At 39.6% G+C, this 27,511-nt stretch overlaps 1 protein-coding gene across 1 annotated transcript in view; it reads left to right on the forward strand.

Moving 5' to 3' along the window:
- Positions 1-27,507, forward strand: part of Ttc39c (tetratricopeptide repeat domain 39C) — a 99,359-nt gene extending 71,852 nt beyond the window's left edge. The window contains exons 7-14 of the mRNA XM_047526618.1: positions 8,758-8,851; positions 10,940-11,047; positions 13,566-13,675; positions 14,741-14,864; positions 20,675-20,772; positions 21,887-21,991; positions 23,925-23,963; positions 24,867-27,507. Of these exons, the coding sequence (XP_047382574.1) occupies positions 8,758-8,851; positions 10,940-11,047; positions 13,566-13,675; positions 14,741-14,864; positions 20,675-20,772; positions 21,887-21,991; positions 23,925-23,963; positions 24,867-24,956 (768 nt within the window). The 3' untranslated portion in view covers positions 24,957-27,507. The remainder of the gene's footprint in view (positions 1-8,757; positions 8,852-10,939; positions 11,048-13,565; positions 13,676-14,740; positions 14,865-20,674; positions 20,773-21,886; positions 21,992-23,924; positions 23,964-24,866) is intronic.
- The last annotated feature ends 4 nt before the right edge of the window (positions 27,508-27,511 follow it).

The raw sequence follows: 27,511 nt of genomic DNA on the forward strand, positions 1-27,511 counted from the left end.
AAAAATAAAAGTTGCCAAAACATGTAAGCAAATGAGCAGTGAAATAAAATATACAAGTGGCCAATAACATGAGCCTCACAATGAATCAAGGAAATGTGAATTAACTCCAAAGGTCCAGGGTCTTAGGTCTCATGTAGAAGCTAGAGAGGAAAAAGGAAAAGTGGGGTGGGGTGCGGATTTCTTGAAAATCGAAGGGATATCAGTAGAGGAAAGTAGGGGAAGGGAGGAGGGAAGGAAAAGGGGTGATACTAGGGAATGATATTGACCAAATTATATTGTTACATTATGTGCACATACAAATATGTAATAACAAATCCCACCATTATGTACAACTATTATGCAGGTCAAATTATGTGCATGTATGAATGTGGCATAATGAATCCAATTATTATGTATAATTATAATGTAGCAGCAAAAATGTTATAATAAAAGAATAATATTAACTAACATTCCCTGGTTTATCATAATAATCTGATAAACTGATTAAAGAATAATTGTTTTTAAATATAGGAAAAAAAGAAAAATGATTGCTATTGAAAATATTCAGTATTAAAAGGATGTAGGGAAATCAGCCCCTTATAAACTGTTGGTACCTATATAAATCTATAAAATGTTGGCGCTGGTAATCCAGTTTATACAAATTACTGTATCATTTACTAACCTAGAAGGGAATAAGGCAGATGCACCACGTCAGCACACACACACTGAAACACACAGTACACACCCACAGGCAGCCACACCTTCCTGCTGTGAGACTAGCCCCCTGGAGGAGAATTGGGGGAGGGGCTGAGGGGAGCTCTGTGATTTGCCTGGCTTGGGCCAGGTGCTTACTCTCACCCTGTCACCACAAAAGAATGTTTCTGCCCAAAGCAAGGGTGCCCCTGAACCAAGTCCCTCCAACTGTACCGCTCAATCAGCAGACATGTTTTATATCACAGTCCTGAACTAGAAGCCCAAAGCTGAGGAGCCAGCAGGGTGGGTTCCTCCCAGGGCTGCCAGGTGGACCTGTCCCGTTGCTCTCTCCCAGCTTCTGGCGGTTCTCCAGCAGTGCTTGCCATTCCTGGGTGTGTGGGAGCATCACCCTGACCTCTGCCTTCATCTGCACCCCATGCTCTCTCTATGTCCAAATCTCCCCTCTTACACAGACACAGATTGGATTCAGGCTCACCCTACTCCAGTAGGACCTCATCCGAACTTACCTGGTCACATCTGCAGCAACCTTATTTCCCAATGAGGTCACATTCCAAGCTGCAAGGATTTGGATTTTAACTGGTACATTTTGGGGGAACACAATTCCACCCATCATAGTGGGCAATCAGTGCCAGCTAGTGTCTCCTCACAGGCCTGGGGGAGTTTTCTTTTCTCACACGGGGCTGTGGGTGCCTGGTAGCCTGCAGGCACACACTAGCCACAGGTCTCAGAACAGAAAGACTCATGGGTCAAATTAAAGTGGGCTTGAATCACGCGGTTTACTAAGTCATTGTGGAATACACAGCAAGAAGCTGGGGAAAGGGACTGCAATGTCACTTTCAGGAGAAGGTGCAGGCAGGGTGGAAGTACCATGGAACCTGAGTCCTGGGGTAGCAATGTGCAGTGCCCTGCCCCTTTACCTGCACATCAGCCTTCTTGTCTGATGGTGTCTAGAGTTGAACTTGGAGAGAGGAAGCCAGTGGCACACAGCACATCAGAGACCCACAGGGAAGCACACACACATACATACCTAGTACTACTTGGGCACCATGGATATTAGGAGTTTTTGGTCCTTTTATCCTTCTCTCTAATACATACTCCACTTGTTAAGTATTTCATTTCTTCTCTTTTTTTTTTTTTTTTTTTTTTTTTTTATCAGAATGCACCATTCCCTGGGATTTTAATTACTAAAGTTAAACCAGTATAAGATTAGACACAATTCAGTTTGAGCCTTGGTTTGACCCGTGCAATGGCTTGTGCAAGGCATTAGTGGGCATGTGTCATGAGCAAGTCATTCTTTTCTTCCTAGATGAGGGAACATACTCTCAGACACAACTCCACGTGCAGTCAGATGGTGACCAGGGACAAATACAGACCTGGAGGAGGAGCAATTCCAAAGGTTCCGAGGGAGGCTTTACTCAAGACGAGATCTTTTAGCAGGATTTCCAAGGGGTCTAGCCAGTTGCCAGTTTCCCACTGTCTACAACATATTTTACAGTGCCGGTGCAGCTTACTGCCTGCTCCACAAGGGTGCACCTGGAGCGATCAGGAACTCTAAGCTAATTTAGTTGAAGGCAGTCTCTGTGGTTTATCTGCTTTTGTGTTTTTATAACAATCAGCCCGATGCTTCTCATTATAGTTGAATTCATTTACGCTTAATATCTCATGAATTCTGCCTATGTCTAATAAACATTTTGCTCAATAGTTACTTAAAACGTCTTAAAAGCTGGGCATAGTGGCACACACCTGTAATCTCAGCTGCTTAGGAGGCTGAGGCAGCAGGACCACAAGTTCAAGGCCAGACTTAACAATTTAGCAAGGCCCTAAGTAGCTCAGTGTGACCCTGTCTCAAACAAAAATAAAAAAGGGCTGGAGGCGTGGCTCAGTGTTTAAGCGCCCCTGGGTTCAATTCCTGGTACCAAAAACAAACAAACAAACAAAAACAAAATCTGAGAATTAAAGGTGCCTGTGTTTTACAAAACTACAAAGTTCTTTATGTGCCAGAAATTTGACAGTGCTCAGAAGCAGATGCACTCTAAAGCTTCAGGGCAGGGCACACTGTCCCACTGCAGGGACTGTTGTGTTCTGTGACTTGTCCCTGAGGCCTTATACTCTCTCTTTGGTGTCTAATGCAGCAGAATTAAGAATTATCAACATTACTTTAATGCCAGTGGGCTGTCTCTGAACTGAGACCTTTGTGTCTGTGAGCTTTCTCATCATTTAATGATAAACATAATTTGGAGGTAGTACAAAGAGAAACTGCTTGCTCAGGAAGTGGAACCTTGAGTTACAGATTCAGGGAAGTCTGGAACTTGATGTCCCTTCAGCATTACTGTCAGGGCCAAGTCCCCAGATGCCTTGGCCTTGTCTCCATTTCCACTTTTTTTGCAATTCTAGAGATAGAACCTTTTGCTGGTAGTTATATTCAGTGAACCTTCGCAGCCTGGTATTGTTAGTGAAAATTTGAGAACAAAATTTGTCATCAGTAGACTTCCAGCCTAATGCATTGATGCTGAAAATTATTCAGACATTTTTGTGTCTTCACATTTATGTTTTAATATTTTTATTTTCAAAAGGTTTTCAAAAATATATTAATGTGTAAATACTTTAATATGAATAGCTTAGTTATTTTCTTAATTGCATGCAAAATGTTACCTGTGGTCACTTACATCTCTTCATGTTTTGTTCTTTTGTCTCCTGTGTCTCCAGAGAACACACGTGTGGTTGTTCAGATTTAAGGCAAGAATACATAACTTTATGTTTGTGGTAGGGTCTTAATTTAAATGGCTTTTAGTTATGCCTCCTAGATAAAACTTGAAATTTCTTCTGGTGAGTCTGAAACAATTTGTTGCGGGACTTAATTGCCACTTACCTGTGAAAGTTTGTTCTTAATGCAGGAAAACAATATTGTGAGCTATGCCCCAACTCTCTTTACACATTATGTGCACTTATGTTTTAAAGACAAGGCAATTAGAGTATTTATTTCAACATCCCCTGAGAGTGTAAGCAAAAGTTATTTCCTAAGATCCAAAATGTGTTGGTTACAAAGTTGGCACCAGAATTTGGAAGTATTGACTGATGTTTAGTCTTTTTTTTACAACCAATGCCTATTAAGAAAAACATTTTAATGGTAGTGATTTAAACATTTTAAATTAATTTTTCAATGTGGTTTTAAAAGTGAACTCATCAGTTACATAGTTCCAGAGCAGAGAAAATATGGGAATATTTTCAGCTAGTTCTACAGGTCAAGTATTATCCTGATACCAAAGAGCACTAAATAAAAAACTGGAGGTATGGAAATTCTAAATGAATATTAACAAATAAAATCTAATACTATTTTTTGATGTCGTATTATAACCTACTAGAGCTTATTACAAAAAGATAGTCATGATTCCCCCTCAGGAAGTTTGTGCCTATTGTTTCCTTCATTAAGGAAGGAAGTAATAAAGCCATATATAATCCTATCTGCAATGTTTAATGAAAGACACTACCTAATCCAGGTTTAAACAAATGAAACAAACTGTAAATTATAAATAGAAATTTCTCCTTTTGGTGAAAATGGCATCAACAAAAACCCTGCAGCAAACCACATTTCTTAGTGCAACATTAGGAACGTCCTCATTAAAGCAAGAAATAAATCCAGGATGTGTGCTGTGCTTGCTGCAGTTCCATATTTTAACTGGTGCTCCCTGCCAGTGAGCAAGCAAATTTATTACAGAGGATGAGACAAAATCATAATTATTTGCAAATGATTTGAACGTATCCATGGAAAATCCAAGAGAAAAAAATCATTAGAATTCCTAGGAGTATAATAATGTGACATATACAAAATCTACTTGCAGAAATCCAAAGTTTTCCTACAGACCAGCAACACTCCAGGAATAAAACAGAACAATAAATTTCTTTTATGATTGCCACAGTATTGGAAGTGCCTAGGAATACACCTATCAAGAAAGAAAGCTTGAATGACTAGAAAAACATGTTCCAGCACTGTAGTCACGATGCTGATTTTAATTTGTCAATAAATATGCTCCATTTAATTTGGCAAACATTTGTGCTTTGTATTCTTTATTGCTTCCTTTGGAAGCAGCTAAAGCCATACAGCAATTTTTTTTTCATTTTACTGGTGAGGAAACTGAGGCTTCAAGTGGTTTTTGTGACACGGCTCATCAGTGTGTAAGCTGTGAGCTAAAAGCTGATGTGGGGGCTGGGGTTGTAGTTCAGTGGTAAAGCACTTGCCTGGCACGTGTGAGTCCCTGGGTTCAACCCTCAATACCACATATAAATAAATAAATAAAATAAAAAATCCACTGACAAATAAAAAATATTAAAAAAAACTGATATGGTACAAACTCCTGGCTTAATGGCTCTTTCTTACTAAAAATTAAACTGAATCAGGTATCCAGTTGAGGATAATTTTTTATCTGTTCTGTGGTAGATATCCTAACTTGTGACAATAAAAATTTCCATAGGTCATTTTAATTTTAAATTATTTTGGTAGGAACTGTATTCACACTATTTTAATGTCTATTCATTATAGTTTCTCAAGGAATGATAAGGATATAACTAGAATTAATTTTGTAGTTATACTTATTCTTGGGCTATGTCTTTAAGCTCCTATAATATGATTTTAGTACTTTCAAATTGTTAGTCCTTATAAGAGAAAATACATGCTACCCTCTTCACAGTTTAATTCTTAAAAAAAGAAACTGTGTTTGTTTCCTAAGGCTACGTAACAAATTGCTACAAACAGGATGGCCTAAAACAATAGAAATTTATTCTTATACAGCTGGAGGCCAGAAGTGCAGAATTAGCGTAGGGATCCAGCTTGACAAGACTAGGGCCATCTTGGTTGTAGCCATATAAGAATGTGTGGCCCTTGCACACCTTTCAAGTCCTGTAGGGTAAACAAGTCACTAAGAGAGTCAGCCAAGAGTTTCATGCTGGGCACTCGTGCCTGGACTTACTTGATGCCTGGCATGTTAAGAGTTTTTGAGAAAGCCTGGGTATGTGTCAGTTGACTGCCGGCCATCTTTGTCTAGTGTACTATATGAATCCTTTCCTCCTGTCCTGGAGTACAAGGATTCTCCAGTCTTGGTGCCCACCCCCCAAGATGTGCTTCTACCTATAAATCCCTGATAAGCTGCATTTTGTGCAGTTCTACATTTGTCTGCCTCTTTTCTTTGGTTTATAGCACCTACTACCTTTGGTGACCAATTCTCATGTACTAGGTTTTCTCAAAACTGCACCAAATGATATCAAGGTGTCAGCAGGGCCTCGCTTGCTCCTGAGGCTATAGTGAGAATCCTTTTCTCATCTCTTCTGCCTCTGGTGGTTGCCAGCATACCTGGGCCTCTGGCCACTCAGTCTCTGCAGTTATGGTGCCTCTCCTTTTTCATGTGTCTGTCTCCCCTTGCTTCCTTCTATAGAACAATGAATGTGATTACATTTCCAGCCCATCGAGATAATCCAGGATGACCTCCTGTGCCTCACGATCCTTAATTTAACCATATCTGCAACTATGCATCCCAAACAGAAAACATACTTTGGAGGCAGTCAGAGCAGAATGTGAACACTAGTCAATTCCTAGCTTATTGACCTTGACCAAGTTCCTTAACCTCTTTGAACTTCACTTCATGTCAAAATACAGTAGTGCTTTCCTCAGTTTTTGAAAGGCTTAAGAGAAATGAGGTCAATTCAAATATTACCTTTTGGTCCTTTTTGTTTACTTGTTTGCAAAACCTTGTTTTGACTCACTTTTGCACCTCCAGAGCCTGGCCACCCCTGACATGTAGTGATTGTGCAATATGTGCTTGCTGAGTGCTTTCTGTCCTCTGAAGGACATTGTGGCATTGCACCATCATGCATTGAACCCTCGGCTGAGGACAGCTCAGCGACCATGGCCCATTCAGAAATATCCTGTGAAAGCTGAGTGTCATTAACTTAGCAAGCAGATATGTATAAAGCAGAAGCCCTAACCTGGGGTTTCTTTGTCACCATCCTGAATCAAGTGCATATATGAAGCAGCAAAAGAACTAATGATCCAGAAAAGGAAAAGTTCATGTTGGGCGTAGCAAGCATCAAGCTATCACGGCATGTACACACACACACATTTCATAGAAGACTGATTAATGTTTACCTTGTTGGTGTTTTGTGTGGTGACTGTGTACTTACAGCTAGCATGACTTCAGCATTGTGAGTCTATTGCACATTCCCACAGGGTTCCCCCCAACTACATATTAAAATGCTCCAGGGCAGGAATTGGTGACATGCTGATGTGTATCATTCTGTGGCCACCTACCCAGCACTCAGAGCTGAGGATAAGGGTTTCATCACTGTGGTTTGAACCTTCCTGACAACAGAGCAGCATGTCACTTTAGGGCATGGACATTTATTGATCTGGCCTTGGTTAATGAATCATTTGGCTTACAATGTTCCTGAGTCATGGGCTGTCCTAAAGATCACCTTGCTGACTCATAGTGCCTTGCTGTCCCAGAGGCCTTCTGCAATGCGGGTGGTCCTCCCCAAAGCCTGGGGCTTCTCTTCCAGCACCCCACCTTCCCCTGCTCAGCTGGCTGTGCAGAGAAGAGGCACCTGGGAACCATGAGGAGGAAATGAGTGTGGAGCAGCAGCAGGAGACACCCAGGGAAGCACAAGAGAAGGGATGAAGGAAAAGCCACAGCCCAGCACGTGCAGGGCAGGGGAAGCTGCTCACACCAACTAGAGCAGGGAAGGAGTGCATGCAGCCTGACACACCATTGTGAGCAGGCTGTGCCAGGACTTCCGGTGTGTGAGGTTTTATTTATTATGTACATGGTACTGAAGGCCTCTGATGCCTATCTAGGGGTCAGCAACCCTTTGTTGTTCTAGTGATGCTTTTTAGGTGTTCTTATCAAGTGCTGGTGAAATCAGGTCTGCAGACTTCAAAAGGAGTCTAGTGAAGAGAAAAACTAAATGTGTAGTAGTCCAAGACCCCCAGTGATGCCTGAAACCACAGATAGTATCAAACCCCATGTATACTAGATTTGTCTTATATGTGAATACCTAAGATAAAGTTTCATTTTATTAATTGGCACAGTAAGAGATTAACGTCAATAACTAATAAAATAGACCAATTATAACAATATAGTGTCATAAAAGTTGTATGATTATGGTCTTCTCTTTCAACGTGTGCTTGTATTATATTGTGTTTTCTGATCACAGTTGACCACAGGTAACTGAACCGACAGATAGTAGAACTGCAAATAGGGGCTAGGGTGGGTGACTACTGTATTAAACCAGAAAAAGCAGAAATGACTCTATTGGAGCCTGTTGTTTCTGGACATTAGCGGATGAATGCAGAAGTTGCAAGTGTAATCTGGATCTTTGGAGAATTTCTAAAATAGTGGGAGGGGAGATCCGATGATGAGCAGCAATCAGAGATCAGCATTCTGGTTAGATAATCAAACTGTCCACCGTGTGGTAGAGATTAAGGGGGCCACACAGAGGACTGAGGACTGGCCTAAGAGGAGTGGCTTCAGGCTTCATGCATTCACTCAGGGCTGATGGAGACTCTTTCTGGGCCTGGGTTGGATACACACCCAAGGATGGAAAAAGGCCCTGTGCTTTTAGAACGTATCTGGTAACAAAGAGCTAGATTAGCAAGCAATTATTGTACAACAAGTTCTACTGTACTAGCAGGAAGAGGGTGCTGAGGGAGAAGGTGACTATGAACTGAGCCCTTGCAGGTGGAATTTACTGCCTGAGCAAAAGGAGTCCTCCAGCTGGGTGTGGGATGTGTACCCATAGTTCCAGCACTCCGAAGGCAGAGAGGCAGGAAGATCGAGAGTTCAAGACCAGCCAGAACAGCATAGTGAGACCCTGTCTCAAAAAAAAAATTCTCTGTGCTTAGGTTAATTGCACAATGCTCAGACCATTGGAGTACTGTCTTAGCAATCCTTAAATGACTGTCTTCTACACTGCTTAATCTGTTTAAAGTAATTTTATAGGAAAAAGTTGTTTTTGCATTAGGATGATTATGTCAGTGACAGATCTTAGCCACTAACTCCATTTCCCTTTTTTCCTTAGTGTCAAATCAACAGTGCCTTGACTTCTTTCCATACTGCTTTGGAACTTGCAGTAGATCAGAGAGAAATTCAGCATGTCTGCCTATATGAAATTGGTAAATATGAAATGTCTCTCCACCTTCTTGTTATTAAGTAGTATTGAAGCTTCTTGATGGATTTTTTCATTTGTAATGTTATTCAGTCTTTCCTTGCAAAATGCTGTGTTGCATAATAGGGACTTTGTTACACGAGTACATGTCATGGGACTTCTCTCTCTGGGTCCTGTTACTTTGATTTTAGAATAATAGGCAATGTTAAGTGAATTAACTGCATTGACATTTGTAAATACCTAGTGCACATTAGAATTCAAAGCTCTTTTGTTCCTCCTTCCCACCAGTGCTTATTTGAAAAGAAAAATATAGCACAGGGGAGAGTTGGACCCAATGCCAACTCCTCCACCATCTAGCCCTGAGATGGCCAGCAAGTTGCCTAAACCTTCTGAGCCACATAATCACCGTTGGTGTTGGGGTGCCCACCCATAGCAGCCCTGAGTTTTATGTGAATCCTCCACAGGAGGCTCCACACCTGCAGAGGCTTCTCTTCCTCCTCCAGATCCATTTGTAAATGGACTTGGAAGTGCTAATTTGCCTACAATTCTCCCCTCCTTCTCCAGAGTGGCTGCTGAGCCTTCTCACTGACTTGTACTGTCTCCCTGTCTCTGCAGAGGGACAGGGAAGAGGAGGTGGAGAATGCTCAGACCCTGTCATGCTTGCCACTAACTTTTCTTATTGTGCATATAATTGTCTTCCTGAAGCCTCTGAAAAAAAGTGCAAACAAAAAGTTTGGGAACTACCCAATAAATAACATTACTGTTTGAATGCCTGTTATGGTTTAGGAAGAGACGATGTGTAATCCCATGGAAACGTTACTTTTATGTAACCTAAACTCTGTTGTGGCTCTACTTAGTGGCATAAGGTAGAGTGAGATGTATTTCAAATAACTTGATATTAAAAGCCAGCTTTGGTGGCTTTTTCTGGTATACCATTTCAAGGTCTGTTGTAGGACAGGACTTCAGAACTGAAGGAAGCCTAGGAACCATCTACCCCAGGCCTTAGGAAGGTTGACTCAGGAATAAGTCACATCTCTAACTTGTTCTGCAGGCTTTGTGCTTAATGCCTCCACCTATGTTTTGTATTTAATCCAGATCATTCCCTGACATCTAATATGGGATGAAAACAATTAGCTAAAATAAGTCAACATAGAAGTCCCACCACAGAATTTGTGAGGTTGATGTAAGTGGATATCATTCCCCACCAAATTGTTTAAATGGCAAGTCCAAGATTACATGATTACTTTGAGACCTGATACCAGCATATTTATTTTTATGGGGGAAGTATTGTGAAAAGGAGAGAACATTGGACCTTGATCTGCAATTCTTCCCTCCTAATAGCTGTGGGGCCTTGAGCAACTCACTGACCTGTGGCTGCCTTCGGTTTTTCCCTCTAACAAGAGGACACCCTCAGCCAGCTTTGCAAGGTTGCACTACAGATTAGCAAGAATTGGTGTCACATGATAGCACGCAGTAGGGCCAGTTGATGGAAGATAATATGATTAACAATGAGAATATCACTTTTTTTCCTTTCAGTGGCTACTGTTCCCAACAAGAACACCAGTGTGACAGTGTTTTAATGCAGGAAAGATGAGTTCCTTCTCGGCTCTACTACCAAAGAGCATAGGGAGTGTGGGGAGTACTTATTTCTGACTGGTTCTCTCTCTACTTCTCACAAAAGTCTGACAATTAGTAGTAATAATTAATCAATTAGGTGAGTGCCTTGAGATTTTTTAGAGGAGGTCACTCCGTCTATAATGTAACATATTACTTCCACTGCTACTCTTTCTGCCTGCGCCTATTCTTGGAGAAGTACCTGGTTTAATCTGACAGTGATATGGGGTAAACTGGAGTCTCTTTCTAGAAATCTTTATGCCAGTTTCTTCTACACTGCTTAATCAGTTGTGAAATCCAAAGTGCCATGTCTTGCTCAAACTTTATACTGAAGGCATTCAGGGAAAAAATCATTTTAAGTTTCCATTATTTCCTAGAACATTCACAAGAAGGATAGTGATAGTATTGGAGATTTGTAGCTTAAATATGGACTCTGGAGCTCTCTACTTTACGGTCGTGTGCTAAAAATATTTCTTCCTAGGTTGGTGCAGCATGATTGAACTCAACTTCAAGGATGCATTCAGTTCCTTTGAGAGGCTGAAAAATGAGTCCAGGTGGTCACAGTGTTATTACGCATATTTGACTGCAGGTGAGTGGTAGTCCACATAGCCATAACATGCCTGTCTGTGGTCAGTCAGCCCACACAAACCGGCAGGTGGAGAATCATGGAAGCAGAAGTTTCCCTGACATGTTAATATTTTGCGCAACCTAGTAAATAGCAGTGGACTACTGTGTTCACTGACCCAGCCAGACACCAAGAAATTCAGTAGTGTACCTGATGTCCCTTTCTTCCCTTACCCGCTTCTGTGCTTGGCTGATTCTATGCTCTGTCTTGGAAATACTTACTGTGAGGCTTTCCCAGTTTTTGAACATTTTGCCCTCAACAACCTCACCTGCCCTTACTCCATTTTTTTTCCTTTTCTTTCTTTCTGTTTCTTTTCTTTTTTTTTTTTTTTTTCTGTGAATTTTTTATTTATCAGGATTTTAAAGAAATTTGAGTTAGCACATATCTTTTTCATCATGTTCATGTTGTTTGGTGCCCTGGTTATGGAGTTGCATAGAGTTTGAGTCATCTGCTCCAACGTTTACCTGTTAACCTTGTCATATTTACTTGTACTGTTACTGAACGTGAGGTGTTTCAGCTCTGCATATCATTATATGATAAACACTAATCTCGGTTGTGTTTTGCTTTTGGTCTTTGTGAGATAAGTGAACATGTGCTGCCACCTGGTGGACAAAAGTGTTGTCTGTCCTGTGATATATAAAGTGCCCTGTGGTGTGGAATTGACACCCAATTTGATTATACATTTCTTGCCTTTAAGCAACTTTATGCAAACCCTTTCAGGTTTATGTAGGAGAACTTTCCTTAGCAGCCACATAAATAATTCTTTTACTTAAAATTAAAGCTTGCCAGATGTGGTGATGCACGCCTGTAATCCCAGAGACTTGGCAGGCTAAGGCAAGGGGATCGCAAGTTTGAGGCCAGCCTCAGCAACTTAGTAGGACCTTGTCTCAAAGTAAAAAATAAAAAAGGACTGGGGACTTAGCTCAGTGGTAAAATGCCACTGAGTTCAATTCCCAGTATAAAAAAAAACAAAATCAAGACTAACCCAGGGCTGGGGTTGTAGCTCAGTGGTAGATTGCTTGCCTAGCACATGTGAGGCACTGGGTTCGATCCTCAGCACCACGTAAAAATGGAAAAATGATAAAGGTATTATGTCCATTTACAATTAAATAGATATACATTATATTCATATATATATATATATGTTTTTTCAAAAAGGTAAAACTAAAGTTAAAAAAAAAAAGACTAACCCAAACTTTTTTTTTTCCAGTGCTGAGGGTTGAACCCAGGGCCTTACACATGCTTAGCACACTTAAGTACTGAACCACACCCCCAACCCCCCAAATGCTATTTTGAGTACCTCCTTATTTTAAACATTTGGATTTAATGAAACATCTTCCCTTCTCATTCTATCCTCCTAACTCATCTATTTAAGATAGAATTAACATGAGCCAATGCCTTTATCCTGGATATCCTATGGTCCCTATAAAATTGTGTGAGACCATTAGCAATCAATACAAAACCCTCTTTCATTTATGCTCCTTACTTTACGGGACATCCAGTTTCTCGTGGCTGCATCTGGTGTTTGAATATGCTTAGTTTTGACATATGAGTTAATATACTGTGTCTCACACCTAAAGGGTTGTCTGCACGGGGCCCAGGGCAGTATGCAGATGGTATGCTGATGATCTAGATCTTACCCATCCTTCAAGGCTCAGCTTGACTTCTCAAAGCTTCCTGTCATCCCAAGAGAAATGATTCTTCTTTTCTGGTCCTTCCTAAAAGCACTTTGGTTCTCCTATGCTAAGGTGTCCTGTTAACCACATGCATTTTTTCCTGGCCACAGGTCTGTGCTGCTTCTTCACATTTTGCTGGTGGGGTATGGTGGTAGGATGCCAATGAACATGTGCAGGACTGACCCGTGACCTTCTTTGTAGGGCACAGATACCCTTCTCCTGCCATGAAGCTTTCACGAGCCCCTGAACTCCTAGTTGCTCTTCCCTGAATTTCGTTTGCTGTTTTTTGTTTTGGGTGTTGCTGGGAATTTACCCAGGGCCTTGTGGATGCTGTCACTGAGCCACATCCTCAGCCTCCAAACTTCCTTCTTTATTCCACCCTCTGGGCATGTGGGCTCCAAGTAGCTTGTACACTGTGACAGCAGCTGAGGATTTCATTACATGCAAGCCTTCCTCCCCAACAAGGGGATGGGGATCGTGGCTTTCCTGGGTCTTCCCAAAGCTCTGGGGGACATGGGTGAGCAGAACGGCGTAGTCCCATGTGAGGCAGTCTTTATACATGTGCACTCCTGTGTTTTTCTGTTTTCCTTGGTGGTATTTTCCAGGCATCATCCTCCTGGATATCAGTGGCATTTCCTCCTGATACTCTAGAAATACAATTCTGCTTTCTTTTGCTTTTTTGTTTTGTTTTAGTTTTGTTTGTTTGTTTTTTTGCGGTGCTGGGGATTGAACCCAGGGCTTGTGCTTGCGAGGCAAGCACTCTACCAACTGAGCTATATCCCCAGCCCAATTCTGCTTTCTTACAGTCTGTCAGGGAGCCACTGGTGATGTGGAAGGGGCACAGATCGTCTTCAAAGAGGTTCAGAAACTCTTCAAAAGGAAAAACAATCAGATCGAACAGTTCTCAGTGAAAAAGGTATGTTGGACCTGATGGGTCTGGTGTCTTATTTATGATGGACATTTGTGACTAGCCCTGCCTTGGATAGGCTTTAGGAAAACATGTTCAAACCAGGTGACAGATGTGCCACTTGAAATGCACTTCACCATCTTGGAGAGAATTTCTCCGGTGAGCACACTTCTGCTCTGAATAAAAAATACTTGTCTCTCTACAAATAACTACAGCAAACTTTAAAAAAAAAAAAAAGAAAAGAAAAGTTGAGTCAAGATATTACAGATCCTGCAGAGCTATTGAGCACATCTGGACAGGGAAAACATCTGCCTTAAAAATGAGGTAGTCTCAAAAGGCACTCTCAGAACTAGACACATTGTCGGATGCACCTCACATTTTGATATAATAAAAAGCTAAAATGTACATCAGGTTTGCCAGCAGAAAGCTTCAAACGACAGGGACAATGTCCCAAATTTATTCTGCATTTTTTGGTGAGGGAATAAGATCATGCCAACTAACCTTGAATCACATAATATCATGTCATATCCTGAGGTTTCCATGATTTTAATTTTACAAATTTTCTTTTACTTTATAAGCATGTTTTTTTTTTTTAGTTTCATTAGTATCTATTGAATGACCATGTAACGGATTCGTTTGAATACACATTGGATTAATTGTGGAATGCAACTGAGAACACTAGGGCTAAGGAGAACATTTAAAGCTCAATAGACCTGTGGCCCAAGTGTCTCTAGTCTTCCATCCTCCATGTAATACATGGAGTTACTGTTTGTCACACACCTGTTACAAATGCATCAATTTAAACTAAAATAAGTCTTGTTTCATCCCCGAGTTTTCAGAATCCCTTGAGAATAGATTAAGTTGAACGATGAATGTGAGGCAGATCTACAAACGTATTAGAATCTGAAAAGTAGAATGTTTTTCTAATATGGAGAAATTTTCATTTTTGGCTTTGCAGGAGAGGGCCACTCATGTTGACTATGAACCGTGTGCTTTTTTCCATGTCTCCAGAACGTATTTTGTATTTGAATTGATTTTTGAAAAATGGAGCCTAATTATTCCAACTACTTGCAGGCAGAGAAATTTCGGAAGCAAACCCCAACCAAAGTGCTGTGTGTGCTGGCGTCCATCGAGGTCTTGTACCTGTGGAAAGCCCTTCCCAACTGCTCCTTCCCCAACCTGCAGAGGATGAGTCAAGGTAAGCGCGAGTACTGTGCACACCCGCAGTTTCCTCGGCGCAGCTCCCCCTTAGCACTGCTCAGAGTGCGGCTGGCGGTGTGAGCCTAGCAGGGAAGGCCGTCCTGTCTCACAGCACGTGGGCGTGGGAGGCACTGGCGTGGACAGATGCACTCGCCTGGCTGGGAGTGCTTGGTGATGCTCTGTTACGCGTGGTCTTAGTTACGCAGCCATGGGGGTTGCTGGGAGCATGCGTTTTCTCCCCCACAGAAAGCACTTTGTTTCACATAGGTGTAATTCACATGCATAAAACACTCAGATTTAATGTCCCATTCCACAAATCATCGTGACACATGTATACACCTGGCATCCGTCACCATGATCATGATCTACCACTGCTGACATTTTCCTCATGCCCCTTCCCGGTTAATCTCCACCTCAGGGCAGCTAGTGTTCTGATTCCATGTCCGTAGATGACTGTTTCCTGTCCTTGAACTCCGTATAAGAGGAACCACACAGGATGTCCTTTTTCTCACCTGGCTTCACCTGTTCCGCTTGTCTGTGAGATGTATCCACGTTGCAGCCTGTAGCAGGAGGCAGTTTCTCTTACTGACTGCGGCGTGTTCCATGGTGTGGCAGTACCCATACTGTTATTTGTTTATTCGTTCTCCTATTGGTGGACATTTGGTTTATTTTTGTTTTTTAAACTATCCTGAGCCAAGTCACTGCGGACATAAATGTACAACATAAGTTTACAAGTGTTTTGTGTAGACATATACCTAGGAGTATAATTAGAAGCCTACATTTTGATTCATGTATGAGAAAACCCAGAAGTTTATAGGTAGCTGTGATAATTATTATAGTCATAGGAAAATTTCAAAGGGAGAATGAACTACATCTTTGACTAAGATAGGGCTTCATTGATTATTAAAGAAATAAGATTTCTTTTCTCCTAAAGGCTTAATGGTAGATATTTGAATGGCATTTTGTAGTCTAGCAAAGTATTTGTTCCACATTGCAACCCAGAGAGAGAGGAAAGGCAGAGTATTGTCATACCCATTCTAGATGAGGAAGCAGACTCAGAACGGCCAGGTGACGTGCCCAGCCCCCCCCGGGAGCCAGCGTCCGTGCTGCTGGTCTGAGGACAGCACTTTGAGTAGCAGGGCTTTCAGTGATCCGGCAAACAGCTTCGCCTTCCTAGGGTGCCGAGAGGCTTAACCCACACAGCTGAAGTACAATTACAAGATGAGACAGCTATGTTAAATAAATACAAGTACGTCCAAAAGGATGGTTTCATGGAGAGTGTCTTTGGAAATATATTCTTATGCACATATATACTGCCCTTTCCCAAAAGGCATTAATATGAACAGAAATAGATTATAAGCCACTTTAGAAAATCTGTCAGATTTTTCTGCCATCACACTTGTTTTTGACCAGACTGCATTGTCCATCAATCACATATTTTTATCATCAGACTTCCCTGTATATGACTTCTACCTATCTCTTGAAACAAAAACAAAAACAAACAAACAAAAACAAAGAATCTGCCCTTAAAGGTTAAAACTTTGCCACCGTTGGTATTACAGGGATCAAAAGAAATTCCAAAAGAAGTTTTGGGCCATGGCTCTGTAATTAGAATGGGAATGTCCCTTCCCACAGGGATATTAATCCTACTATTTTTTTTTTTTTTTTTTCAGTGCTGGGGATTGAACCCGGGGCCTTGTGCCTGCGAGGCAAGCACTCTACCAACTGAGCTATGTCCCCAGCCCTGCTACGTTCATTTTTAAAGGCTTTCCATAACTTAAAACCTTTCTCTTATAGAAGCAAGTATAGAATATCTATCGATGTCTAACTCAAAGGGATAATGAAGACGTTATGTAGTTTTTAAATGTGCAAGTACAGGACCAGGTGTTTTGAGAAAATGAAAAACCAAAGAGATATAAGAGGCAGTAATTCTTGTGCCTGACACAAGAATGAATCACACGTGAGATTTGACTATTCTCTTTTCAGGTTCCAAAATGAAAAAACTAACAAGAAAGATGTGTTGGTGGAAAGGAAAGCAGTCTCTGGGGTGACTCTGAGATCGTTCTTTAATATCTTTATTAAAAGTCAACCCAATTCTGAGATCTATTAATTAGATTATATCATTCCCTGGTGTTAAGCAGTAATGCTCCAAATCAATCCAGCTATGCAGAGTTCAGTGAAGATTTTGTAGAGAAGGTTAAACTGATGACGGCAGGCAGCATGGGTCCTAAGCACTTAGTAAACTGTCTGTCAAGCCCTCACGGCGTTGTGCGTTGAGTCCCCCTGTAACTGTCCACAGAGATTGTTGGGTCACTGTCTCCTGGTCTGGTGGTTTCACTCATGGCCTGCCCCCACCACCTGGTTCCACCTAGTGCATCCTTCCTGGTGCGAAGCCATCTGTTCTCAGCACAGCAGCCAGGGTGATTGTCTAAACCTGAGTCCTATCATGTCACTCCACTTCTCACAACTGTCTATGGTCCATCATTCCAGTTCACTCGGTGGCTGGCAGAGTCCTACACAATTGCTCTCTGCTCTTTCCCCTTGCTCCCCGGGCTCTAGCCTTGCTGATTCTTCTTGTTCACTGTTGGCCCCAGTGCCTTTACACATGCTCTTAGGACTGTGAGTGCTTCCCCTCTCACACCCACATGGCTGCTTCACTCCTTTCCTTTGGTGAAGCTTGACCTATGCACACACTCCTAATCCCCCTGCCCCCGTATTTTTCACCTGAGCATTTACACTTAACAAACATGTTTTACCTGTTTGTCTTCTAAACTGTTTCCCCCATAAGATGTAAGCTTCTTAAGGGTAGGATATTTCTTGTTGTTGACATACTTTTTTTTTTTTGTTTTGAGGATCACAGTGCTTTAATTTTTTTAAGTAGTTCACAAACTTGCAAAAATATTCAAAGAGGTGGGGAGCAAAATGTCAAGCATCCCTTCCACTCCAGGAACCATCTCTTCCCAAAAGACAGCTACAGCCTGTGGTTTGGGGAGTGACCTTCTGGAGATGTTCTACGCATTCATATGCATATGTGGGTATCTATATAGGTGTGAGTGTGTATGTGTATCTGCATACAATTATAGTCTCCCCCTGCCTCCATCTGCAGGTTCTGCATCTGTGGGTTTATTCAGCTGCAGACAGAAAATATTTGAAAAAAAAAAAAAAAGATTGCATCTGACTGAACATGTACATACTGACTTTTTTCCTTCTCATTATTCCCTAAACAATACAGTGTAACATTTATATAGTGTTTATATAACTATTTATATAGTGTTTACATTTTATTAGGCATTTCAAGTAATCCTAGAGATGATATGAAATATATAGAAAGATGCACATGGGGTATCTGCAAATACTAGGCCATTTTACATGAGGCACTTGAGCATCTTTGGGTTTAGGTATCCTGAGGGGGTCCTGGGACCAATGTGCCAAGGATGCCAAGGGATGGCTGTACTTAACCAGAACATTCTCTACCCACACTTCCACGCTGTGCTTTTTTTCATTTAACAACATTTTGGGGCTCATTTAATATTGACATATAGATCTGCCTCATTCTTTTAAATGTCTCTGTAGTCTTCCAAAATATGAGACATTGATGATTTATGTAACTGTATCGAGCTGCGCACACATTGCTTATCCAGCAGTTGCTTAATGACCATACCCACACGTGCATCTTTGCATCTGTGTGCCACATAACCCGAGGGCAAGTTCCTAAAAGAGGGATTTCTGAGTCGAAGGTATGTGCTAATTAACTACTTTGGTACATTTCCCCATATTGCCCTCCAAGCACATTTACACCATTTACAATCTTCCTAGTAATTTTTTTGTTGTTAACTGTTGTATGCCCTTTCTCTAGAACTTTTAAATCTTGCATAATTGAAGCTTTAAACACATTGAATGGCAGCTCCCATTTCTCTTCCCCCATCCCTTAAAAATCTTCATTCTACCCTGTTTATGAATTTGACTAGTGCAGATACCTATATAAGTGGACTCATATAGTATCTGTCCTACTGTGAACAGGGTATTTCACTTAGCATAATGTTCTTCAAGGTTCCTCCCCGTTGTCGCCTGTGAGAGGATCTCCTTCTTTTGTAAGACTGAGTAATATTCCTTTATATGTCTGTTCTGCATCTTCTTTATCCATTTATTCACTGATGGACATTTAAATTGTTTCCTTATCTTGGCTGTTATGAATAATACTACAGTGACCTTGTGAGTGTAGATATCTCTTTGAGATCCTGATTTTAGTTCTCTTGGGTAAATAACCAAAAGGAGATTGCTGGATTATGTTAGTTCTATTTTAATTTTTTATTTGAGGAACCACCATCCTGTTTACCATAGCAACTACTTTATGTTTACATTTACATTTATATTTGTACATTTTTTTATATTCCCACCAAGAAGGGTTCCAGTTCCTCCACACCCTCTAATTATTTCAGGGTGTCTTGTTTGTTTAATAATGGTGATCCCAACAGATGTGAACTATTAGCTCCTTGTACTTTTGATTCCCATTTCCCTAATGACTAATGATGTTAAACATCTTTCACGTACCTGTCAGCCACTTGTATGTCTTCTCTGGAGAAAAGTTTATTCTAGTCCTTTGTAAAAGCAAGGATTTTTACCTATTTTGTCACTACTGTAGTCTGAGCACCTGGAAAATAGTAGGTACCAAATAAATTTTGACTGAGTGAGTGTATGGATGAATGAATAAGCAAGTGAATGAACTGCATTTAACATTTCCTTAACATCGCTACCTTAAGATCTTTTGAGCTCTTTTTTCTTTTTTTTTTTTTTTAATATAGGAGTGCTCCCAGCTGGGTTTTGGGGGACAACTCCTATTTCTACAGGCCCAGATTTTATTCTTCATGTTTACCTCCCCACCACACCACCCAACTCTTGCAGTGTTCTGTAACTTGAGCACATTTTATACACATGTACTCTGATTGAAACTTACTGTCTTTATTAACCCACAGAAATCCCTATATTACTTCCTTTCTTCTTCTGTTAGCTGCCCTCGGTGTCCAGTCTCATTACCTTGGAAAACTTCCATAACATCCTCCAACACATGTGTCTGTCCTCCAGAAAGCTTCGGGTCCCCCTTGATGGCTTAGTGCCGTACCTCATCCAGACATGAGAAGGTGCCTGTTGCATGGTTTGCGAAGTTAATGTGATGCAGTGTCCTTGAATAAGAGTCTTCTCTCTTAGAGCAGTTTTAGGTTCACAGCAAACTGCGTGGAAGAGACAGTTCCCACGTACTCCTTCCTGTCCCGTAGGTTCCCCCACTGCAGCTTCCTGCCTCCGGGTGGTTCGTTGGTGACATTCCGTGAACCAGCAATGACACATCATACTCACCCAAGTCTGTAGTTCATATTGGGGTTCACTTCTAGTGCCTCACATTCTGTGGGTTTGAATAAATGCATAATGATGTGTCTCTTCTATGCTCCACCTGTTTGTCCCCCCATCACCTCTGCTAACCACTGATCTTTCAACTACCCCCATAGTTTGGCCTTTTCTAGAATGTCATATACCTGAAATGGTACTCCCAACCTTTTCAGAGTGGCTTCTTTCACTTGGTGATAATGTGATGCTGTTTTGAGTTTTCTTGGCTCTTTAAAGTTTGATAACCTTGCCTTTTTTGATTGAGGAAATTCACTAATGGAGGAAGAATGGTGCCTTCTGAATTTCAGGGAGCAGAAACATGAACTGATGTGTAGCTAAATGGTGAAATAGTGACTTAACGCTTGGTGATATTCAAGGAACAGAATGACTGTATTTCCTTCCTGCTATTTTTGCTTCCCTCTCTTTAAGCTTGCCATGAAGTGGATGATTCGTCTGTTGTTGGATTAAAGTATTTGCTTCTTGGTGCCATTCACAAATGTCTAGGAAACTCAGAAGATGCCGTTCAGGTAAACTGTTAATACTGTCATGGCTACAGAAAATAAACCGGGACCACCTACATCTATGTTTGTGAGAAAGATGAAAAAGCATTTAACAAAACCAAACATCCCACGGTACTTGATTAACACCATCTTTTCAGATGTTAGAAGTTGATGATGATTAATGTAGTATTTTTAATGTAACTGCAGAATACTTCTTTATACATGAACTTTTTTTCTGGCATTAGCTATTTATCAAAGATGACAGTCTCCACAGGAGAGAGGAGGAAGAAATCAGGAGGCAGATCATTTGAAGGAGGCCTCCCAGATGGACAGAAACCAAAACAATCATTTTCTTCCTTTATACCTATAGATTTCTGATGCAGAACTGGAGGCAAAGTTAAGGAAGTTGCTGACTTAGGATAGTTTATGTACATATTAAGTAAAAAAGAATCACTAACAAGTTTCCAGTGTAGTTGGAGGGACTTTTCTAACCAAGTTTTTTGTTTGGTGAGTTTTTGTTTTGTTTTCATTTTGGTGTTGGAGATAAAACCCAGGTCCGTCCAACCACTGAGCTACATCCCCAGCTCAGTTCATTTCTCTAAGTGTATCACAGAGTTACTTTGACTACTTTTAGTAATAGAGACGTGACTTTTGAATGCAAGAATATTAATATATTTGTATTGGAATTTTAAAATCATCTTTCAGTGAGGGATTATGATAGTTATTACATGACTCTAAATAGTTTATTTTAGACAACCTGCTTAAATACCAAGAAGACACAATCAAGACACATGTCAAGAGATGATTTGTGTGTTTTCCATTTTAAATATAAAAATGTGGATGTTTAGACTCTTACATACAAATAAAAATATTTTTCAGTAATAAGATCAATAGAAGTGGGTGTGTCAACTAGAAAAATAAGTAGCACAAGTTAGTTAGCTGAGTGGTAGAAGACATATTCTGGAGGAAGACCACCAGGCTTCTAAGATGTGGATGGGGTGAATAGGAAGGAATGAAAGTGAGAAGAGAAAATCTGATCTGGAAAACAAAACCTCTCTCCATTCTTGTCTCGTGAAGATTGTGATGAACCGTATGTTAGTAAGAAATAAATTCATCCCAGTAACTTTGTTATTACTTTCAGTTCTTTCAGCGAGCTGCTAAAGATGAATTGTGTCGTCAGAATAATTTGTATGTTCAGCCATATGCTTGCTACGAACTTGGCTGTCTTCTATTAGACAAAGCAGAGGTAAGATTACTTACATATATATATATATATATATATTTTTTTTTTAAATAACGTTCATCAGCAAAAATGTGCTCACAAACAGACACAAAGCATCCCTGACTTAAAATAAATGGATCGAACCATAGGGTTCTTAATTTTGTTTTCCTTGGTTTCGTGTAGGATGAGTCCGAAGAACCAGTAATCCCATTTTCCTATCTTTAAGGAAGTAATGTCTTCTCTGGAATTTGAATTATAGATGTGACTTTTGAGACAAAGATTCATTTGAGGAAAATCAAATGCCTTTTCTAGTACAGTATGGTGTGATGGAGGATGGTGTACCGGGAAGAGTTCTGAGTCAGGATTCTGTTTCTGCCATTTACCTTATGTGCATGCCATTAGTTAGGTTACTTAACCACATATCTTCTTCCTAGTGTGTGAAACAGAAAAAAAATTAATAAAGATGGCAGTGAGAATAAATTACCAATTTAATAAAGATGGCAACGATAATAAGTAAAGATGATGTCACATGTGGTACACTCTTACATTGCTGGTGGGGCTGCAGATTAGTGCAGCCATTCTGGAAAGCAGTGTGGAGACTCCTTAGAAAACTTGGAATGGAACCACCATTTGACCCAGCTATCCCACTCCTTGGCCTATACCCAAAGGACTTAAAATCAGCATATTAAGAGATACAGCCACATCAATGTTCATAGCTGCTCAGTTCACAATAGCCAGATTGTGGAACCAACCTAGATGTCCTTCAATTGATGAATGGATAAAGAAACTGTGGTATATATATACAATGGAATATTACTCAGCCATAAAGAATGATAAAATTATGGCATTTGCAGGCAAATGGATGAAATTGGAGAATATCATGCTAAGTGAGATAAGCCAATCTCAATAAAACAAAGGACGAATGATATCGCTAATAAGTGGATGATGACACATAATGGGGGGTGGGAGGGGTTAGTGTTAGGGTTAGAGTTAGGGTTAGGGAGAGGGGCAAGAATGGAGGAAGGAAGGACTGTATAGAGGGAAGAGAGGGGTGGGAGGGGTGGGGGGGAAGGGAAAAAAATAACAAAATGAATCAAACAGCATTACCCTATGTAAATTTATGATTACACAAATGGTATGCCTTTATGCCATGTACAAACAGAGAAACAACATGTATCCCATTTGTTTACAATAAAATAATAAAAAAAAAAGTTTAGACTTTCATACAAATAACTGACAGTTACGATATGCATTTAAATTAGTAAAATGTGTTAGTGAGGTTTTTACTTCATAAAATTCTAAGTTTTAGTAACTTCATCTTAGCTTTCAAATATATGGGCTAAGTCAGCAGAATTTAAAAACTCTAGTCTAATTCTTGAATATGTAGCCCATTTGTCCAAAGATGAACTTTTAATTGAAAAATCTTGTAATTTGGAGATCTGATTTTACCAAAACAGAAAATGTCATTTTTACAAATTTAGATAAAAACTTCTAATACCATGTTCTTTATTTTAATGAATTTTTTTTCTTTTCATGTTCCCTTAATGTATATAACAAGACTGGACTCCCTATTTTTTTGGAAAATTAAGTTGATATCCTCACGTAGCAATACTTTAAAAAGGAGCTATATCTTACTGTCTTCAGATAAAACCTCTTTCTTCATTATCAATAATTTTAGGTTCTTTAGTAAGATTTTAACCTGTAGCATTATACCTCATTTATTGCTTTTTATAGACATACAGTGAAGACTGTGAAACATTATTTATCAAGCAAAGTCTTGATGAGAATAATAAGCATCTTTATATTAAGGAAAAATGGAGTCATTGCACTTGACTGACCAGTTGACTCATCTCTACCTACTATGAATTGTGTTAATTAACATGTCCTCCTGTGATAACATTTTCTGCCTAAGTGTACATGGATGTAGATGCTGAGATAATGTCTTTCTTGCATTTAGACTGTAGGAAGAGGCCGAACTCTACTTCTTCAAGCAAAGGTAAAAATCCTGAATAATCTCCTTCCCCATGGCCCTTCTTTTCCTGTTCACTGTGTACCTGAGTCTGAATTCAAGAAAGTTTCTGAAGCAATGTTCTGATTAATAATTCTGGAAAGGACAAGTAAAAACTAATTCAATCAGTGAGCACATGATTTTTTTTTTTTTTTTTTTTTTTTTTTTTGGCACTAGGGATTGAACCCAGGAGCACCTCACCACTGAACTATATCCCCTGCCCTTTTTAAAATTTTGAGACAGGCTCTTGCTAAATTGCTGGGACTAGCCTCTAACTTGAGACCCTCCTGTCCTCTCCCTAGTTATTAAGATTATAGGTATGCATCACCACGCCTGGCTGAGCACTAGATTTTTAAGTGAAATTCCAAGATCCTGAGACATTGTTGAGCCTGTTTTATAATTGCTATAGTCTTAGTGTTTGGGTGGGAAAAATAAACTTTTTTTTTCTTTTTTGAGATAGGGTCTCACTATGTTGCCCAGGCTGGTCTTCAACTGCTGGGCTCAAGTGATCCTTCTGCTTCAGCCTCCTGAATTGCTAGGAATACATGCATGCACCCAGTTCCAGGGAAAATAAACTTTTGCTTTCATAACTATGTTCTTGAGTTAAGAATTTCTAACAGTCACTTAGTTCGAGAACAACTTAAGACTACTATTTCAAGAATAGCATGAGGAACATTCTCCAAAGAGAACGTTACCGACATTCAGTTTATGTTTTTAAAGTAAATACAAAGTCTGAGGTTTGGGGAATGAGAAAATCAAGTGGAGATAAAACCCTTACTAGGAGTGCAGGGAACTTTTCTGGGAGGAGTGGGAAATGTAGTGGGGTTTACCACGTGGTGCCCCGTACAAGTGTAGCTAACAGTCTGCGAATATCTGTGTCTGCTCTTCCAGGAGGATTTCTCTGGCTATGACTTTGAAAACAGATTGCACGTCCGCATCCATGCTGCTCTGGCCTCTCTGAGGGAATTGGTTCCTCAGTGACAGACCTGGAGTGACCCCTCTGTCCCTCCCCACCCAGGGTCTGCACTTTAAAATAAAAGCAGAGGACAAAGCACTTGTGAAGATCGACTTTTCTTCTGCAAACCACCTGTGCCAGGGACACATTTTCCCAGTGAAGCTGACGTATTAAAGATCTCCTCTTTTAAATATGTAGCTGAAAAGTAATAATGATGACGACAATAATAATAACTAACCACCTGGGGAGAAGGTTAAGTGACCTTGTTCGAACATTTTAGTTTTGTGATTTATTATTTTTAAAATAAAATCAAACTAAATATACATCCTGTGATCTTGTAGGAATGCCTACCTTAAGCAGACCTCAGAATGGGTGACATTAAGCAGCACCTGTAAAATTATTAACAGCATCAAGACATAGCATTTATATTGTGTTTTGAAAAAATAAAAGTGCTTTCTAGTGTTTTACTTTAGCCTCAAATATTCCTATAAATAACTTAGCACAGATATTCTTATCCCTTTTCACACACAGTGAAACTCAGGCACAAAACAGCTAATCCAATTAATTTATTACTTATAAATATTTATTACTTATTCTAATTATTCCTGTTATCAGTGGAACAATGAATACAAAGCAGATTTCCTAGCCACCAACCAAATATTATTTTACTATAAAAAACACACATGTATACATATACATGTAGATACACACACACATTAATAATCTGGTATCCCATGGTTTACTTATTAAAAATAAATGTTCTTCAGCTGAAGTTTTGTTATCAAAAATATTCACCTCCAAATCGTCTACAAAATGTTTCGAAGTAAACCTTTTTTTTCCTAGTCTATAAATTAGATAAATGACACCTATATTTTAGGAGTGTTCCCCATTCTTTGTGAAAGTTGCCTAGTGATTAACTTTTAGAAATCTTTTAAAAAATTACTTGAAACAGTTATTTTTGAATGCATATAGGATTTTTGGTTTTTTTGTTTTGTTTTTTGCCTCAAAATAGTTGATGATGAAGTATTTGCTATACTATATATTGCCAGGATTTAATCATTTTCCCCTTAGCTCAGGTTATTAGATGTTATAAAAGGAATTCAAATTATTTTTTTATCCCTTATTGCTAATTTTTATCGATATTTGGTTTACCTCCATGCATAGTGCTGCACTCCTGGGGTTTTGAAGAATCTAAGTACCTCAGTCACTTTCAAGAATCTGACATAATTTGGTTCAATCTTTAGGTTAAAATTTTTTTTAAATTTATATCCACCTAAAGGGTATCATTTTAAAGTATCATTCATTTACATATTCTGTTGACTGAAGCATCATCTCACATGATGTTAATACATTAATAGTTATAAAATAAAACATGAGAAGAGCAGCTAGAATATTGGCAAATTTAATATAATTTAATCTCATTTCGAGGAACTGATTTCTTTGAAAGAAGTTTCTCCTTACTGACTTGGGCTAAACTGTTTCCTCACTCTGATATGAACAATTTTTGAGTGCACTGTTTCCAAAGTGTTTACTCATATTAACTTCCTGGTGTAAACACTGTGTGGATTTTAGATACCAGCAAGAGAGAAAAGATCGCCATCCTACATTCAGTGAGTGAGTACATCCAGAAGCCAAGAAGAGAAATTAGCATCTAAAAATATTGGTAACTAACAGGAAGAACATTATCAATCTTTAAAGTATGACTGTTGCCCTTTTTTTTTTTTTTCTCTTCTTAATCTATAGACTGCACAGCAAACTTTTCTGTTTTGATTGTGGAGCTTTCTGAATCATGAAGTTCTTGACTCATTCATTCTTATTTGAATTTTCAGTTCCAATATCACTCAAGCTATTCCATATTCAAAGATTACATAAAATCTCATGCTTTTCAGTTAAAATTAAAACTTAGGTGTACATTCATGACTTTAAAAGTTACTTATTTTCCCATAAAGATTCCAGGAATTCAAATAAATTTGTGTTCAGCTCACATTTAACTGAATAGATAACTTTATAACATCATTCAGTAGTTTCTCTTTGCTAGCTGAAGTGTAGGTTTGTTTAAAAACAGTCTCTCCCAGAGAATCCTTGTGGCACATCTACCCACAAATGATGATGATTCTAAAGACTCCAAAATAATAAAAGTACAGTGTGAGTCTACTGTACCAAGAGGATGGCTGGAATCGGAGTATACTCTGAGTTAATTTGTAACAGTTATCTGGCTGTGACCCACCCAACCTGTGAACTGACTGATCTGCCCGGTAGCTTGGTTCAGTGTAAATTGCTCCTTTCCCCTTACTGATAAAGAAAATAATCACATAAGTAGAGCTATTTTCATCTATGTGTGCTTCTTTTTTATGTTACCATCCTTCCCCTTTCCTAATTTGGAGGCTCTCAAATGAATCTTCTACTTTATAAATGTCAAATATATTTTTGTATTAGATTGTGCCTATGATGAGAGAAATCTCTAATGTATATTTTATGTATGCTGAACACATTTTTTATAATTTGATGGACTTGGAGGCATGGTCTAGTAATAATGATGTAATATGTAACTTGCTGGTTAATATATTTAAGACTTTACCTT

Source organism: Sciurus carolinensis, chromosome 15 (genome assembly GCF_902686445.1).
Source record: "Sciurus carolinensis chromosome 15, mSciCar1.2, whole genome shotgun sequence".
NCBI classification, from domain to species: domain Eukaryota; kingdom Metazoa; phylum Chordata; class Mammalia; order Rodentia; family Sciuridae; genus Sciurus; species Sciurus carolinensis.